The 18,030-nt window shown below is 39.0% G+C and overlaps 1 protein-coding gene across 8 annotated transcripts in view; it reads left to right on the forward strand.

Annotated features, from left to right (window-relative positions):
* LOC138759450 (C-Jun-amino-terminal kinase-interacting protein 4-like) overlaps window positions 1-18,030 on the forward strand; it is a 159,195-nt gene that overhangs the window by 78,832 nt on the left and 62,333 nt on the right. For all 8 annotated transcript variants that reach the window (XM_069929905.1, XM_069929903.1, XM_069929904.1 and 5 more), the window contains 4 exons: window positions 6,157-6,307; window positions 12,507-12,732; window positions 16,124-16,223; window positions 16,850-16,971. In XM_069929905.1, coding sequence (XP_069786006.1) covers window positions 6,157-6,307; window positions 12,507-12,732; window positions 16,124-16,223; window positions 16,850-16,971 — 599 coding nt within the window. The remainder of the gene's footprint in view (window positions 1-6,156; window positions 6,308-12,506; window positions 12,733-16,123; window positions 16,224-16,849; window positions 16,972-18,030) is intronic.

The following is an 18,030-nucleotide window of genomic DNA, read 5'->3' on the forward strand; positions in this document are numbered from 1 at the left end:
CGTGAACTCGCCTCACTCCGCTTCCGCAGCCTATACAGCCGCAGAAGACTCCAGTTTGGTTCAAACCATTGGCAACCCGAACCCTGATCCAAACCTCCAACAGAATAAGGAAGCCTTCACCGCCCAGGACTCTTTGAGAGCTCTTATTGCCCTTAGCACCCTCTCTCACCCCAGTTCTGATACCTGGTTCTCATGAGCCAGTCTCCTGCAGCTTAGTGTGAGTCCTTTGAACTCAAGGCACCATCATCCTGTAGCCTATGTGGGTGGCCCACAAGTCACCAACAGCTCATGACTCAAAACTTTCAGCCATATCACCTGTGTGTGTCCTTTAGCTACATGCCCCTCACTGGTCTGCCACTTTGGTCACTGTCCTAAGGTTTGTTTCGTCTACTTCTCTCAACAGGGGGTGTTGTCCCTGTTATTGGTATCCTGCATCACTTGTCTGGTCCCACGGAGACTGTAACCCCTTAAGGCTGTTGCCGTATACACGTGTTGCCATCTTGGACTCAGACCCCACAGTTGCAGGATTTTAAATAAAACACTGTCAGTTCCTTTTAACAGGCCATTTAAAGCCTGTGCGGAGCTGTCAGTGGTAGGATTCTTCAGGGAGCACTGTGTCCTCACTCCCCACTCTCCCTGGGTCCACACCAATGTGCTATGTCTGGTTGTATGACTTCATGTTTTCGTTCCGAGGATCAGAGAACACTGTTTCATCAGGTTTTACATGTACAATCAGATGACAATAAACTTACTCGACTTGACCAATGGAAGTGCTGTCTTTAAACATTTCTGGCAATGCTACCATTAATTTTTGATGACTCAAAGCTTTCAGCCATGTCACCTGCAATTTCCTATCTAGCTTCCAACAGTGTTCTTTGATATATCTGATCAAGTCTAGGACAATTGTCTGCCTTCATGTGCATCAGGACCTTCAGCACCTCCTCATTTGTGATGGTGACGGTTTTTCAGTCACTACCATTGATTGCCACAGTTCCCCAATCCTTGAGTCTTTCTCCACAGTAAAAACAGAGAAGTACTCGAAGTGCTCATTTCCTGTGGCTCCATACAGAGTTGACCTCATTGATTCCTGAGGGGGTCATATTTTTTACTCTGGTAAACCTTTATTCCTTTATATATTTATAAATTCTTTTGGGATTCTCCTTAGTGTCAACTACCAGAGCTACTTCTTATACCTTTTATTTTCTCTTTTGAGTTCCCAAAACTCCTCTAAATATTCATTTGATCCCAGCTGCTTGTATCTGCTCCATGCCTCCTCCTTGCTCTTGACCAAGCTTCCCTACATTTGTAAATCTGCCTTTCACTCTAACAGGAATGTGCATGTCCTAGACTCTTGTCAACACAATTTTTAAAAACTCCCATTTTCCTAATGTTTTTCTTCCTTCAAACAACCAGTTCCAATGAACTCGAGCAAATTCTTGTTGTGTACCTTCAAAGCTGTCCTTGCCCCAATTCTGAATTTTGATTTGTGGACCTGTTCTTCTCTCTCCAGAAACCTCCATTGAATCTAATAGAACAGTGGTTGTTGGTCCCCAAAAGCTCATCCATAAACACTTGATCCGCTTATCCTTCTTTCTTCAAGTATCTTCACACTGAAATGTTGAGCTACTAGTCTTGCCCCTCTCTTAACTAGGTTTCTGTCATGGCTTCCACACCCAGTCATATGTATTTATCCATGCCCAAATATACTGTATAACTTTTAAATTTATTTAGCTAGCTGCAGTTAAGGTAAGTGAAGGTGCTAATTTAAAAAATAAAAAGTTTATTCATGTTTGTTAACTTTAAAGCAGCCAATCTGGAGATCAAACTTTCTTTCTGGAAATACTGCTGCCTTAACTAATTTATTTATGAACTCATGAATCTATGTTGCAAATCATTTCATATATTTTTGTTCCTGCCCTAGGAGTATGTGATTGCACAGTGTATAGGAGCTTTACTAACTACTTTTATTTGCTTTTATCCTTGAATCACTACATGCTTTTTATTTGTTTTATGCATTTAAAATATTACCAGGAAATATCTTTAAAAGTTTTCTCCTCACATTTCAAGGAAAACTTGCAGTGCTCACTGGTGTGAATTCCTGTTCTGATTCGTGGTCCCTCTCCACGGGCACCCAAAAGAGGGTTACCTACTTCACCCCCACCCCCCCCCCCCCCCCCCGCTTCCCCATCAGTCCACTGATGTAGTATAAATGGCCACTTTGGCTAGGTCCAAAGCAGATTTTCAAGGAAAAGGAGATCCCCTGACTGGCTCGCCTTCCTTGCACCAGTCATGTCGGGATGAAGTGCGACCAGAACTTCAGGAGCAGGCCTCTTCGAATATTCCTACAAGGGTTGCAATCTTGCCTTTTCAGACTATCCAAGCCACAGAAATGGTAATTTTCATAAGTTGGGTGTAGCCTTTCATTGAAGACCGACTTTCATGGTGAAATTCATCATCACCTTTAGTCAATTAAGGAAAATGTTATTTCAAGATCAAGACTGACCTTTATAAATCTCAGACTCCAGGCAGCCTGTATATTCCTTGCATTTTTGTACATCCCCAAATTTATTAACTTATCACTTTTTTGAATTAAGGTAACTTGCATTTCTCAAATATTTGATCTGTTTGTATTTCCTTTGATAAGTTTTTGTTTTGTTACCTTCCACATTGGCAATCCAAGACCTATTTCTGAAGATTTTAGTCAGGCTAACCATTCTCCCCACTCCAGAGTCTGGTAGAACCTGGCAATGATTCAGTTTGAGTGCATATTTTCATGTAGTGGTCACATTGAGCTGTGCTATGCTGGCCTGTTTTGTGTCAGAATGATAAGGTGTACAGCGTAATATTTCATTTTATCTGCAGATTGCATCAGTTTGCATATGGAAAATAGTACAAATAATTGTGTTAGGTTTGGATTCTCAATGATCAGGTCAGAGTGGGGTAGAGTTTTAATATAAGATCAAGCAGACCTCTGTATAAGAGCTGTAAATGATATTCTCTTATCAACTTTTATTATTAAATACCAATCATATTGTTCTATAATGTCATATTGGCAATTTTTTTGAATTTGTGACCGTTATAAAGTTTATTTCTGTGTCTATTGAGCTAGACTTTTGTATGGTTAGTTATAAATATGGTTAGTATTCCAACTTTCTTCAACTGGGGGTCATGTCATGGTGCATCTTTTGCGTGAGTATTTGCATTGTTTATCAGCAGTTTAAACAGAATGAAAAGAAAATCATCAAGAAAAGATAAATTATTTGAATGAATAAGCTTATTGAAAGCTTACCTATGACATCTCCCTATACTTTCCTCCACAGGTGTTATCTGGTATTTGCTATTGTTGCCTCAGAAAATAGGAGCTGACTGTTAATTTGATGTACACCTCTCATAATATACATCTATTAGGTCGTCACTCATCATTTGTCACTCTGAAGAGAAAAGGCAAGGTTGGTTAACCTTGCTTCATAAGATATGTTCTCCAGTCCAGGCAATCTCCTGGTAAATCTCCTCTGCACCCTCTAAAGCTTCTACATCCTTCAAGCACTGAAGTGGCCAGAACTGCACATGATGTTCCAAGTTAGAGAGAGCTGCAACATTACCTCATGGTTCTCAAACTCTAATCCCTGACTAATTAAGGGCAGCACCCCATATGCCTTCTTAACCACCATATCAATTTGCACAGCAGCCTTGAGCGATTTGTAGATTGGATCGTAAGATCCCTTTGCTCCATCACACGATTAAGAATCCTGTCATTGACCAAGGACTAAGCCTTCCAAGTTCGACCTTCAAAAATGCATCCACACTTGTCTAGGCTGAACTCCATCTGACACTTCTCTGCCCAATTCTGCATCCTAACAATATCCTGTTATAACCGACAAAAGTCTTCTTCACTATTTCACAATGCCTCCAACCTTCACGTCATTTGCAGACTTACTGAGCCACTCCTCAACTTCTTCATCCAAGTCAAATCTGAAGTCACAAAGAGCAGTAGTCTCAGAACAGATCCCTGCCAAACTCAACTAGTCAGCCTCGTGCTTGTATTTTCTTATAATCTTTGCGCTAACTATAAGTACTAGTCGTACTTTAACCCTTTGGACTCTTGCCATTTTTAACCTTTCATAATATACTCCAGACTGGGTTCATGGATAAACTCCAGTATAAATATCTGTATGAACCAGCTGGTGGCTGGATATAAAACCAGTCCTGGAAAATAGGAACACGGAGTATATATGCTTGTTGGTAGTCCGTTTTTAAAAAAACAAAACAAAACAGGGACACAGAGTCCAAAGGATTAAAAGTTGTCAAGTTGTATAGCACAAAAATGGTTATGTTGGTCCTCAGAGTCCATGTGACCATCGAGCACCAATTTATGTTGGTCCTACACTAACCCATTTTATTCTCCTCTCATTTCCATCAACTCACCCCTCACCCAGGTTTTAACACTGGCCTGCAACCTGAAGGCAATTTAGACTGGCTATTTAACTTCTTAGCTTACATGTCTTTGAGATATGGGAGGAAACTGGGGCACCTGAAGAAAACTAACACACAGTCAGCCACAAAGATCAAGATTAAACCCAGGTCAATCGAGTTCAGGCAGCATTTCAAGCCTAGTATGTCATAATTTCTACAACATGCATGTATTTATTGCATGGTGGTTCATATTAAGTTATCTTGCTCATCTGACATGAAATTTAAACCTGCCTGCTGCTTCAGGAAAGCAAATAACGTATTAAAAGACCCATCCCATCCCTCTCATCTTCCCACTCACATTGGGCAGAAGATGCACGGATTTGAATAAGCTCCTCCAAATGCTAAGTTTTTGTCTTGAACATTGTACAATGTTTACATATACCAAAATTCTGGCTGCAGCTGAACAACTACTTTGTAAGAAAAAGTATAATAATATATGTAGATTATGTTATATAGTCTCTTTCATATTGTTACTAGGCTATTAAATAGATCTCCCATTAGTAAGATATCCCTTGCACAGTTTAACTGAATGTTTTATTTTGCATTACCTGCTGTATTTGGGAGAGGCTGACTTGCCTGGTTAGCAGGCAATACAAAGGTTCAACTGTCTTGGTATATATGACAACAAACAATACAATGGATCCACTTAAATGCAAAAAAACTTGACATCTTGATAGTACAGAATAATTCAGTCACAGTAATGCAAATCCAGTCCTGAAAGAAACTAAAATTATTTTGAGCATTTGTTGGCCAGCTGTTTTTTTTCTTCTTGGGACCAGTGGGGTAGCATCTTATTCTTAATTTGTGCCAACCAAATGGAATAGTGATCATAGCATATGATCCGAATGAAAGTCACCCAGAGCTAAAGTGCATGAACTGAACAATTTCTTCAGGTTGTTGGAACTTGTATCTGCAAAGAGAAAGATTTGCTGCAGCTGTGGAATATGATGTCATGGTTGGATTGTTATCCACACCAATAGAGATAGCCCAGTGGTGCAGCAAATCGAACTGCTACCTCTTCATTCCAGCAACCCGGTTTCAATCCTGTCCTCCCGGAGGGTCTGGGAGGAGATGGAATGCTCTCCCTTTGACCTCTAGGTGCTCTGGTTTTTTCCCATATCCCAATGGCACTAGAGTTGGTAGAGTAATTGGGCACCATCAATTGTACTAGTATATAGAACATGAAACATTGCAGTATAGACCCTTTGGCCCACAATGTTGTACTGACTTGTGTAAACCTTCTCCACAACAAACTAACCCCCCCACCTCACACCCATTACCCTCTATTTTTCTTGCACTGATTAGTGTGGAAGTGTGTGGTAGAATCTCAAGAGTTGATGGGAATGTGTGGAGGAGCTTGATGGTCAGTGCAGACTCACTGGACCAAAGGACTTGTTTCCAAGCCATCTGCCTTTGACACTAGCCTTTGGCTAATCATAGGTTATCCAGAACCATTGTTCTTAATTTAGGAGCCTAGCATGACAAAACTTGTAAAAATAACAGAGAATGTTAGAAATGCTCATCAGGTCAGGCAGTATATATGGAGAGAAAAGCAGAATTGGCATTTGAGATTGGTCCTCCTCCTTTTACCAGTGTTACTAAAACTTTTTGTTTCAGGTTGTCGGCTCTCCAGTTTTTTTTTGTTTCTGTAAATTTGACACCGTTTGTTCCTTTCTAAACCAGGAGAGAACCACCACGTTCTTTGGGCCTCTTTCAGTTGCCTGGAGGAGACATTCTTACACCAGATGCGCAGAGGGAAGGACAAGAAACACCTGGCACAGAAAACTGGAGGTTCAATGACCTTAGTCAACCACGATCCAATGCAAGTTTGAAAGTAAGATGTAAAGTTGTATAGTTTTCATTTCCAGTGCTGTTTACATTTCATGGATAAATTGTTCATGAACTACACCCTGTTATTGTATTACCTGAGAACAGAATGCTATCTCCATTAGCAAGAATATTCATATGTTGAAAGGTATACCAGTTGGCTCAGTTTCACCAACAGCCAGGTCTCATACATAGCCAGGTACATCATAGGCTCTGACTTCCCATCCATTGAATGCATCTTTGTGAGGTACTGCTTTAAAGAAGGCAGCCAACATCGTCATGCTGGTCACATCCTATTCTCACTGCTACCTTTGGACAGAAGCCTGAAGTCCAGCACCTCTAGCTTCAAGAACAGTATCCTCACAATGGCTGTCATGCTCTTGAATCGCCCCTTTTTACACTAAACATGAACTGCTCTGCCACAAAAAGGTCCGACTCCACAAGTGTCACACTTTTATCTTGCACTAACTGTAACTGTGAATATTTATTAGCTACCTATCTGCTTTTGGAGATTATTTTCTTTCCGAAACACTTGTTCAGCTGCAGTGTAAAAATTTCAGTCCATATGTGCATTGTACAGTGTATATGATAATAAACTATCATTGTTTAGTTTTGATGGAAGAGAATTGTCTCCTGCAGTGACTGTATAAACGATCTGATAAGTTGTTTTGAGAGTTGAAATGATTGCTTTTAGTGTTGGTATTGTTGGTGAGCAGTCCAAGTCAGTAAATATGAGTCAGACACAAAATAAATGTCCTCTGTTAATTTCTCTTTATTATCCCAAATTAGAAATGTGTTTTCTGAAAAAGACCTTTGGAATAACAGGCTATCCATTCTTTTAATTATCACTTCAGCTGTGAACCAATGCCTAATGATCCCACCTGTATCCACCTCTTTCCTGTTAGCCTCTGCCCTTCACCTTCCAGTTCCCTCCTCCCACCCCCCCATTTCCCCAGTCTTGGGGCCCAAAATGTAGACTAACCTTCCTATTGATGCGGAATTTCTCCAGAATTTTTATTTATTGCATGTGACCCCACCATTTGCAGATTTTCTTGTTTATCTATTTTTTGGTATCTTCTTTTGTATTATTGACTGACATGTTCATATTTCATATTTTCTTTCCTTATTAATTTTCCATTGCCTCAAACGCATATTCTGTACCACAGTTTTTACCCTGGGGAGAATGATTCTGACACTTTACCTGATTTATTTACAATTCAGTTTTTCAAGTGCAGCAGTTGGCTATGGCATATTTGAAGTATTGCCATTTTTAAAAAAATGCAGATCAGTTTTGGGAACTGAGTGACTTTTTTTCCTTCCCCAGCATTAGTTAGCTCAAGTATTTTTGTTTTCCCCCCACTTCTCCCACTATGTTTTCTCTATTCTTGTTCAAGTAGATTGAATAGCAGGGAATATTTGAAGGGCTCATTTATTCCTCCCCTGATCTTTCAAATATGGTTTATTTTTTGCTTTGGCAGAGAGAGGCTAGAAGTTTAGAAACTGTCTTCAAATCTCCAGCCTGACCAGATCTAACTCTCTGCCATGACTGAGTTTGACACAAAAGTAACTGAAGAGCATAGTGCTTTATAGTTTGGTGCCTAGTTCTCTGCAACTGTTGAGGTGCTGTGTAGGAATTTCTCCCTAGGTGAAAAAGCACCATTGGAGCAAGTGTATCCAGCCAGGTACCTGCAGAAGATACTGCAGAAAGAGGCAGAATGATGCATTTTGTCTTCAGAAGACCTCCAGGGCTGACAGTTAATGAATTTGATTGGAAAGACAAAATGAAAAGGAAAAGAAAACCTTGAATTAAGGTCATATTTTAATATTTGAATGCACATAATTATTGAATGGTCAGCACAGAAGGTGGTTATTTGGCCGAATGTGTCTTTACAGAATTTGGACCCATTACCATCTCTCCAGAGACTTGCAAATTTTTTCTTAGTAATCCTATTCAGTCTTGAGACTACCCTGCCTCTACCATATTTCAATATGGTTGCAACCATATGCTGCATTACTAAAGAAAAACATTTATCAAATCAATGTTAATTCCTTTACTTTTCATGTGTGTTCTTGACCTTTTCATCTGTGGAAAAGCTTTCCAATATGCACTCTGGCCAGATATCTTATCATTTTGAATGCCTAACAAATCTTCCCAATCAAACCTTCCCTTAGCATTCTCCAAAGAAAACTGTTCCAACCTCTGACCATAGTAATTCTCATAAATCTTTCCTCGGTACCCTCTAATGTTTTCACATCCTTTCCATGATGAGGAAACCAGAATTGAACACACTGCTCTAGTTGCAGTTCAACCAAAGTGACACACCTGATTTGATACAACCTGCTTCTATTGATGAAGCCCAGAATTGGTATGACATATTAGTTACCTGTCCAACTTGTCCTGAAACGTTCAATGATTCCTGCACCTCTTTAGAGCTGTATCTTACTCACCTTCAAGTCCAAAAGCAGTCACTCAGCATAACCCATTTACTTAGTTAACTTTATTTTCATCAGATCAATGTGTCCTGAATGAATCTGTGTTGACTTTCCTTAATTATTAAAGTTGACCTTCCAATTATGTTGGATTACTCTTGCTTTAGTGCAGCCAATTGATGTAATATTTCATAATCATTTATTTAATTGCTCTGAGCTAAAATTGTTCTACAGCTATTTTGTAATGTAACAATTGTCTTTTTATCTTGTCCCTTTCTTTGGACAAATCAGTTTCACTGTGCCAGCTCTTTTCCTTCCTCTGCTTTCTGTGCAGTACTTGTTTTTGTATGCAGTACATAATTAAGTGTACACACAGTGCCTGAGACCTGGAGATTGGAACTGCAGTGCACTGTAAACACGTACTGAGAGTAAAATGCATTCATTTCAGAAGTAGTTTGGAGCCCAGTGGTGATGGTTGTTACAGCAATGATGTATTCAATTAATTATGAACTGGATTTTAAAATCGAAAAGCACAATTATATTATAATTAACTGTTTTATTTTATGTTCTATATGTTTTGTTCTTTTCATTTTAAAAAAATACATTAAATGTGATATTTTCCTTGAGCATTTAAAACTGTTTCAAGGCACACCTTTGGGGTTTCATTTTGAGCTGTATAATTAACACTTTTTTCCCTATTCTTTTTGCCCCCCTCCCCAAAACCCACACTTTTTGCATTGCCTTTTTTCCTGAATTAATTTGGATAATTAGCCATGCAATGCTGTCCTGAATTGTTTTTGCTCCATTGCAAATGACCATCATGGGATTCATGAACTCCAGTGGTAGCTTCATTAATTCTTTGTGATGAAATTCCAAAAGATAAAGGAACAGCAAAGAGAATTTTAGTCTTACAAACTCCCAAATATCTCCTATTCCCTTCCAATCACCCCCATCCTCTTTTCCAGAAAGAGGAGAACATTGAAGGATGCTAATTGTAATGTTTGCTTCAACAGAAATTGAACTAGGATGATGGGCTCCCCAACCATCATTCCATGGGGTGATTCATCCCTATTGCTGACAAAACAGGTCACATCACTGCAGAGAAAGTACCCAGAGAGAGCCAAACTTCGTGGGATGAGGGCAAGCTGTCTTTCTTTCTACAGACAAGCCTGCTGAATCCTGCTACTGCCCTTGCTTGACATTCCTGGGGATGTCTATTCATTGTTTAAATGACACCAGCTACCTGCCCCTCTCGACTCATTTCAAACAAGCAGCTCGCCAGCAGATTATGAATGAAATAAGTGATGCGGCCTCATGCTGCTATTCTTGTATGAACTTGATAGTTTTATTGGAAGGGAGTGCTTAAAGCCCCCACGCAGAAAACGTGTAGGCTGTAAAAGGAGGAAAAGATTGCGGAGAGCAAAATATTTTGAGTTTGAGTACAAAAGAATGGTTCATAACTTCAACATTGAAATATCTTGCAAATAAACAGTGCTGGAGAGATTAAAAGTGGCAATGAAAATTTAACTTTTCAGTTCATTTTGCTGCTTGTATTTATGTCTTTTTTTTAAATCTTTCTGGTCTGGTCCTTAGCAGTTTCTGGTAGACATATCAGAAGAAAATTGGGATTGGATGGGCATTGGAGCCAATGGTAAATCTATCTGAGGATCACATTTTTTTTGTGGATCTGGGTGAATGTACTGATTAAGGGAACCGAGAAACACTATTGACTAAATAAGAGGATTGTGTGTTTAAAACAGAACAAGTAGGTGTAAAAGTCTTGCCTGGAATTGCTGAAAGTATTTAAAATTAACTTAAATATCCTGATCCAAGCAAATACTGCTTGGTTTGCAAGTACAACATAGCTTCAATTTTCAAAATCATTTGCAATCTCTCTGAGAATTCAAAATATTTCGGGACATGTGTGGAGGAGGCACATCGTCACTGTTTGAAGGAGTTGCTTAATAAACAGGACAGAGCTTGATTCAATGTGCTGGTGAAAGTATACTTGAAAATGGTATAAATTGTTACACCAACAGTTTTTATTGCAAAATTCACTGTTTTTTTGATTGCATGCTAAAATAAATCAGGAGTCATTGAATGTTCTTGTTTTGTGCTAACAATGGATCTAAACCAGTCCATTAATTTCTGATTGGCATTTGGGGACTTGTTAGATTGATAGAAAATGTCCAAAACAAGATTTTTAGAGTTCCATACATCCCCAAGGAATGTGACAGCCCATCTTGCTACAGACTGTTGGAGATCTGCTTAGTGAAGGTGCAAGAAAGATGTCTAAATTTCTCATCTGATTTTAATCACAAAATGCAAGTGTTGTGCCTTGCTCAGCTCTGAAACTAGTTTGTTATTTCTGCAGTGAAATTGGCATATCCTCCCATTTGCCTTAACATTGTCATAAGTACTATGGGTATATTCATAGCTGATTTCTCTTTATAAACTCCCTTTGGTTCTTCTGAATATTTTCATATCCCTGAGTGTTTCTTTGTATTTTTTGATTTAATTAAATAGCTTTTCATTATTTTCTTGGTATTAACTTTGAAGCAACAGGTTGTGACGAGCAAAGCGATTTTCATACTTTTCTAAATAGATAAGTTAATGTTGGAATTAAATGACTTTTCTATATTTGGTGAAATCCAACAACAAAAAACATAATTTTAACAAATTACTGAGAATATTTTGATTCTGTGCCATCTTGATGCAATATTTGTACATTAGCAACTTTCTATTAATATTATTTTAAAAACATTGGAATGAAGTGAATGCAGAATATAATCAAATACAACTTGCTGTGTTATCACTTGTGACATTTAGATTCAGCTGCATTTTTAACATAAGCTCAGGTGAGGACTTGAAACGCAAGGGTACAGAGGCTGCAGGGAAATTGTATTAGTATAGATTGGTGTTCAATGACTGACATCGACATGACTTAAAGGCTTGTTTCTGTTTTGAACTACCCTGTGACTGTGTCTATAATGGTAAATGACATGTTCAACATATCTCAATCATTTCCTTCATTAGCTTTAAAGACTTTTGGAACACTCTTAAGAATGTGAAATACTTTCTCAAAATCTAAATGATTTTCCCCTCCACCATTTTCATAAACTAACACTGTATCCTCTATTCCATTCATGTCCTAAAATTTGTCTCTCTCTGTCTTGAGTATACTCAGTTATAAAGATTCCACAGTTCTTGGGAAGATTATTCTCCATCTGAACATGACTCGAATCTGACAGCTCCCACCTCCATCTTCTCCCCACCCCCTAACTTACCTTGCATCCAGGATAAGTTCACCTCTGCATCTACCACGTCAACTCCTTTAACAATTTTGTCTATCTCAATGAGATCGTTACCCATTCTTTTAATTGAAAGAACATAGATTCAGTCAGCTGGTCTGCTTGATTCTTGATCACAGAATATAGGTCACCCATCCTCCTGCCTCATCCTGTGCTACCCTCTTCTTTCTCAGGAACCAAACTGCTTTGATTCTTCAGTTGAAGATGTATGCTTCCTTGGGTAGCGAGATCTGATCTGTATGCAGATACCAGTTAGTGTTATTGGGCTGGTGAGATGTCTCTACTTTTACAATAAAGGCCAGCAGTCCATTTACTTTCCTAATTGCTTGGGGTCAAACATGTTAACTTTGACTAGTTCATGTACAAAGAGACTCGGTCCCAGAACCATCACTGCTTAATCTCTCAATACTTTTCTAAAAATGTACTTCTATCTTTTCACCTTTTATGATTTTATTTGCACTTTAGGATGAACTCTCTGATGTTAGCCAGGCGTCCAGCTTGGTGCCAACAAAATCCAACACTCCCACGTCTGCTCTGCCAGATGCTGCCATTGGAGATTCAACTTCTCCAACAGAGGAAAGCCTGGAAACTGAGGGGTTATTCAAAAACTTGAACCAAGCTAGTAGTAAACCAGATAACAAGAAAAATATTGATGTGCAGGTTCAGCAGGACACCAGAACTTTAGCAGTTGGTAAGTGCCTCAAACCAAATTTGTGTAGCAGGTATTGTCAAAGTGAGAGACTGGGGCCACTTGATTCAGAAGGGAGATGTGTTGATTTAAGATGTGCCTTGGAGGTATGAACTTGATCAACAGTAAGAATAACTTGAACTTCTATTACGCTAAGCTTGTGTACATTTAATTTCTGTAATATTCATAAACCTGTCAATCACTGACTGAACTTCAGATGTTATTGTTGTCATTGGCCTTGTGGAAGTAAAAGTACAACCCGATGTACCAATGCATCTAGGTGACTTGAATGGACGAGCTGTTGTGGGTGATGGGGTGTTCTGCTGCTTTCCAATATAGCAAACTAAAAAAAATTGTTGCTTTCCTCCCTGAAATATGGTGCTAGTTTATAAGGATGCTGAGTTAATATATACATTTTATCAATAGCTCAGAAGACACCCAAGAGACTGCAGACACTGGAATCTGGAGCAAAATACAATTAACTGGAGGAACTCAGCAGGTCTATCAGCATCGCTTGTGTCTTGATGAAGGGTTCTGGCCTGAAACACTGACAATCTTTTTCTCTCCACGACTGCTCGATCCGCTGAGTTCCTCCAGCAGATTTTTTTTGTGCTTTCAGACAAAATGTTCTTCTTTACACATTTGTGAACCTAAACACATTTGAGACAGAGTTTTCTCCTAGGAGACTGTTTATTTCCTACCAAGGGAATATGTAGGTAAGCTTGGTGTAAGTTGGAAAATGTTTTTCTTTTGATTCTCATTTTTGTGTACCCTGAGGATTGAGGGTGGCTTTTTTTCCATTCTAATTTTGAGGTGGACCTTTTTTTTTAAGGCATACAGTAACACAAGCCTGTGCCATCCATTTACACCCAATTGACCTACAATCATGGTACATTTTGAACGGTGGGAGGAAACTGGAGCACTCGGAGGAAACTCATGCAGACATAGGGGGAACATACAAACTTCTTAGACAGCGCTGGATTTGAACACCAGTCACCGGCACTGTAACAGCTTTGTGCTAACTGTAAAGCTAATCTTTTAAAAGTGGTGCAGGAGGTACCTAGTGGGACAGCCAGTGAGGAAGTCTGTAGATGGTACATCTCTTCTGTCATTTATGCTGAGTTTTCTGCTTCTGCTACATTAGCTTGAGATCATCAAATTTACCCTGAATGCTTCTCTTTAGCCAGTCACAAGCCAAGGGTTCCCAGGAATTAGTTGAGTCATTGTAATTTTCAAGGAAGCTTTGAGAACATCCTTGGACCTTTTTTTTCCCCCAAGTGATATTTTCATCCCAGTACAGAGTTCAGAATAGTGTTTATTTCAGGAGTCTGGTATCAGGCATGAGAATGACATCATCGGCCAGTGGATCAACTAACTGGGCAGCCTGGGACTATAGTCACTGGCATTTAGAAGAACCAGAAGTGATATTATTGGAAATACAAAATTATGAAAGGACCAGATGAGATAGAAGCAGAGAAGTTGTTTCTACTGGCAGGTGAGACGAGAACTTAGGGAGTGGGGTGGGGGTTCAGGGAGAGTAGATTTAAGACAGATGAGGAAGAACTGCTTTTTTGAGGAGTTGGGACTATAAGGGGGTAATGAATCTCTGGAATTTTCTGCCCAATGCAGCACTGGAGGCAGCCTCATTAAATGTATTGTAAATACAGATTAAATAGATTTTTAAATAATAGTGGAATTAAGGATAATGTGGGGAAGGCAGGTAGGTGAGGCTGATTACACAGCCACAATCTTATTGAATGGTACAGCAGGCTTGATGGGCCAAATGGCTGATTCCTGCTCCTATTTCTTGTGTTCTTAAGGGTAATTCAAGTATCTCTACTGGAGACTGTAGAGGATGTTGATTCATGTATGATTAGGGATCATTTATGAGAAGACCACGATGGATGCTGCAGGACATTTGCTACAGAAACTAGCCCATTGGCCCATGTCCATGTTGCCCACCAAACACCCTTGTGTACTAATCCAAGAGAAGAGATGTGAGGAGTCTGGCAAAGATATTAATGTTATATGGGTGTGAATTGAAAGACCAATGTTGTACCTTTATTTAGAAAAGGAAAAGCTTGGAAAATGCAGACCAGTGATCCTAGAATATCAGTGGTGGCAAAAATATTGGAGGGTAGTCAGAGATACAGGATCCATCAACATTTGGGAAGGAAAGATCTGATTTGTTTTCTGGACTGGAGGCTTGGGACAAGTGGGGTACTAAGGGGAGCATTAGTGGGTCCACCCTTAATTTGTTATTTACATTCACCCTCTGGATGAGAATGAGGGTGACATGGTGAGTGAGTTTGTGGATAACACCAAGATTGGTGGTGGTGTGCACAATGAGGATGGTTATCTTAGATTACAAAATTATCTGGATCAACTGTGTCATTGGACAGAGGAATAGCATAAAATGTTTGATTTGGTAAGTGTAAGGTGTGGCATTTTGGCAAATCAAACCAGGACAAGGCTTGCACCGTAGACAATAGGACCATGGGAATTGTTGTGGAACAGGGATACCAGTATATAGTTTCTTGAATGGAGTGACACGGATAAACAGGGTGGTGAAGAATGCATTCATTGGAGAGAGCAATTAAGTATCAAAGTTGTGTTGTCATGGTACAGTGGTTCACTATGTTGGTAAGGCCACATTTTGAATATTGTGTGCACTTTTGGTCAATTTGCTATTGAAGGAATGGCATTTAAAACTAGAAAAGTTGCAAAAAAGGTTCACAAGTCTGTCACTAGGACTCAAGACGTGAGGAGAGACTGGGATAGGATTGTACCTTTTTCCCCAAGAGTATTGGATGCTCAAGTTTGTGAAATGAGAGACATAGATTGTGAATAATCAGTCTTTCCTCAGGGTAGGAAGGTGTCAAATAAGGTGTATGTTTAAGGTGAGGGGGGGGGGGCCACAGGGAAGATTTAAAAGATGCTTGAGGGCAACCTATTTTTAAAAATTGCATCGAGGGTGGTGGGTATATGGAATAAACTGCCAGAGGAAGTAGTAATTGGGATGAATTGCCTATTTTCATGTAGTTAATCTGTGATTTAATGACTTTCAATTTCAGCGTCCTCCACAAATTTGCTATCCACATCACCTACATTTCCATCCCAATTGTTACAATAAATGATGAACAGTGGACCCAACACTGAATATAGATTCACCAATTCCTGCAGAACACACTTCTGGCAGCCATCCAGTCTGAGAAAGAGCCCTCCACCATCACCACCCTTCGTCTCCTGCACTGATGATAGGTTTACTTGCCTGGATAGCATACAAACAAAAATGTTCACTCTAATCTCAGTACATGTAACAATAAGCAAATATAATTGACATAATTATTTATGTTAATGACTTATAAGTTTAAATTCAATAACATTGTTCAAGGTGTGACTGAAAATGAAGACAAATCAGATGTTCAAGCCATCATTGACTCGACGCCTGAATTGGATATGGATCGAGATTTTAGTGGGTACAAAGGAACAAGGTGAGTAGGTACTTTATATAATGTCGTAGAATGTATTAACTTTTGCTGATCAGTGAAATGGAAGGGAATTTCAGGAAATTAAAATAGAAAAAGCTGGAAATGCTCAAGTTAGAAAGCATTTGTGGAGAGAGAAATACATGGATAATATTTCAAATTGAAATGGCCTGTATTTCATTGGAATTGGTAATACAGTGAAAGAGGCAGGAAAAGAAGGGTCCAGAGAAAGACTGAAAGTTAAAAGGACAGCAACTCAAGAGGTGAAAACAGAAATCCCTTTGGATACAGCAGCAGATTTGCAGGAGTATTCCTGAAAAATTAGTGCTAGTAAATTAATAATATAAAATTAAAATAGTATACTCATTCTAAATCTGAAATAAATGCAGGGAATATAGGTCAGAGAGAGAAGCAAAGTTAGGTTTTGGGTTGATTAACCAGTTATTTGATTTGTTTTTGGAGGAATCCTTCAAATTTGGAATCATTCATGTTGCATAATGCTCCTTCAAAGACCATTTAAGAACATCATTCTGTTAATGGCACTCATCAGTGAAAAATGCTGATACGACCAATGCTTTCACAACCTATCCATGTCAAGACATTTTGATTAATTCTTGCTTTTTTTTTAATAGCACACCCACACAGGGAATAGAGAACAAAGCGTTTGATCGGAACACTGAATCTATTTTTGATGAACTGTCCCAATCAGCTTCAGAGCTAATTGGTGATGTGGATGAGGGGGCCAATTTGCTGGGTAAGTAAAGGTCAAGCGATGTGATATAGCCTTGTTTTGAAAGTGTGAGTGTCTGTACAGCTTATCCAAATTATTCACATTGCTCTCATAACAGTATGGTCCCTCCTTTAGGAGGGGCATGCAGGGGCTCTCTAGATTATTAGACTTAGAAAAATCCAACTTGACACAAATTCTTCCAAATATTTAAAGAATTTTTAAAGGTAATAATAATAAAATGTGGTGTGATATTCATTAATGACTGGATACACCATATATTTACTTTAAGTATGAATAGAGATAAGACGATTTAAAAGATGCTTGAGGGCAACCTATTTTTAAAAATTGCATCAGTGAAATGAAAAAAAATTGTAGCCAGTGTATGTACAGTGAATACTGTAGAAAACAGGCATTTCTGACATGCAGAGAAATCACCTTAGGACAGTTCTAAGGAATGGAAATGCTTGTGTAATTTGAGAATTGCCTGAATAATGTAATTCCTAATATTTTGTTTCATATTTTGTGTTTGAGCTAATCAGAATAGTTTCTTTCAACACCTTTTATGTTTCACTAATTTTTCTTTTTCTTTCATTTTATCAAGCTAAGTCAGACAGAATAGCATTGGGAGAGGTTGGAATGACTAAAGAAAATGTAGAAAATAATGTTTTTATTTCATCTGAGGAGCATAGTATAGGGACAGGTTCTTTGGCTCATGTCTGCACGAAACATGATGCGCAAATCAAAACTGAAACTGTGTTTTGCACATGATGGATCTATCACTATTCCCTTCATATTTATGCCTATCTCAGTCTCTCAAATACTGCTGCTTCAATCTGTACTCTCTGTATAAAAAAAGAATTTGCCCCAATCAAACTCCTTCCCCACCCCGCCTTAAAACGCATGTCCTCTAGTTTGTAATGCTTTTACCTTGGTGGTGGTGGAGGGGGGGGGGTGGCGGTAAATTCCAACTGTTTACAGAGGTCAATGCCTCCTTATGATTTTATAAACCTCTGTAAGCTTTCCTGTCAGCTGCCCATGCTCCAGAGAAAACTACCCATGTTTGTCCAACCTCTTTCCATAACT

The sequence above is a fragment of the Narcine bancroftii genome, chromosome 3 (assembly GCF_036971445.1).
Source record: "Narcine bancroftii isolate sNarBan1 chromosome 3, sNarBan1.hap1, whole genome shotgun sequence".
Classification (NCBI taxonomy): Eukaryota; Metazoa; Chordata; class Chondrichthyes; order Torpediniformes; family Narcinidae; genus Narcine; species Narcine bancroftii.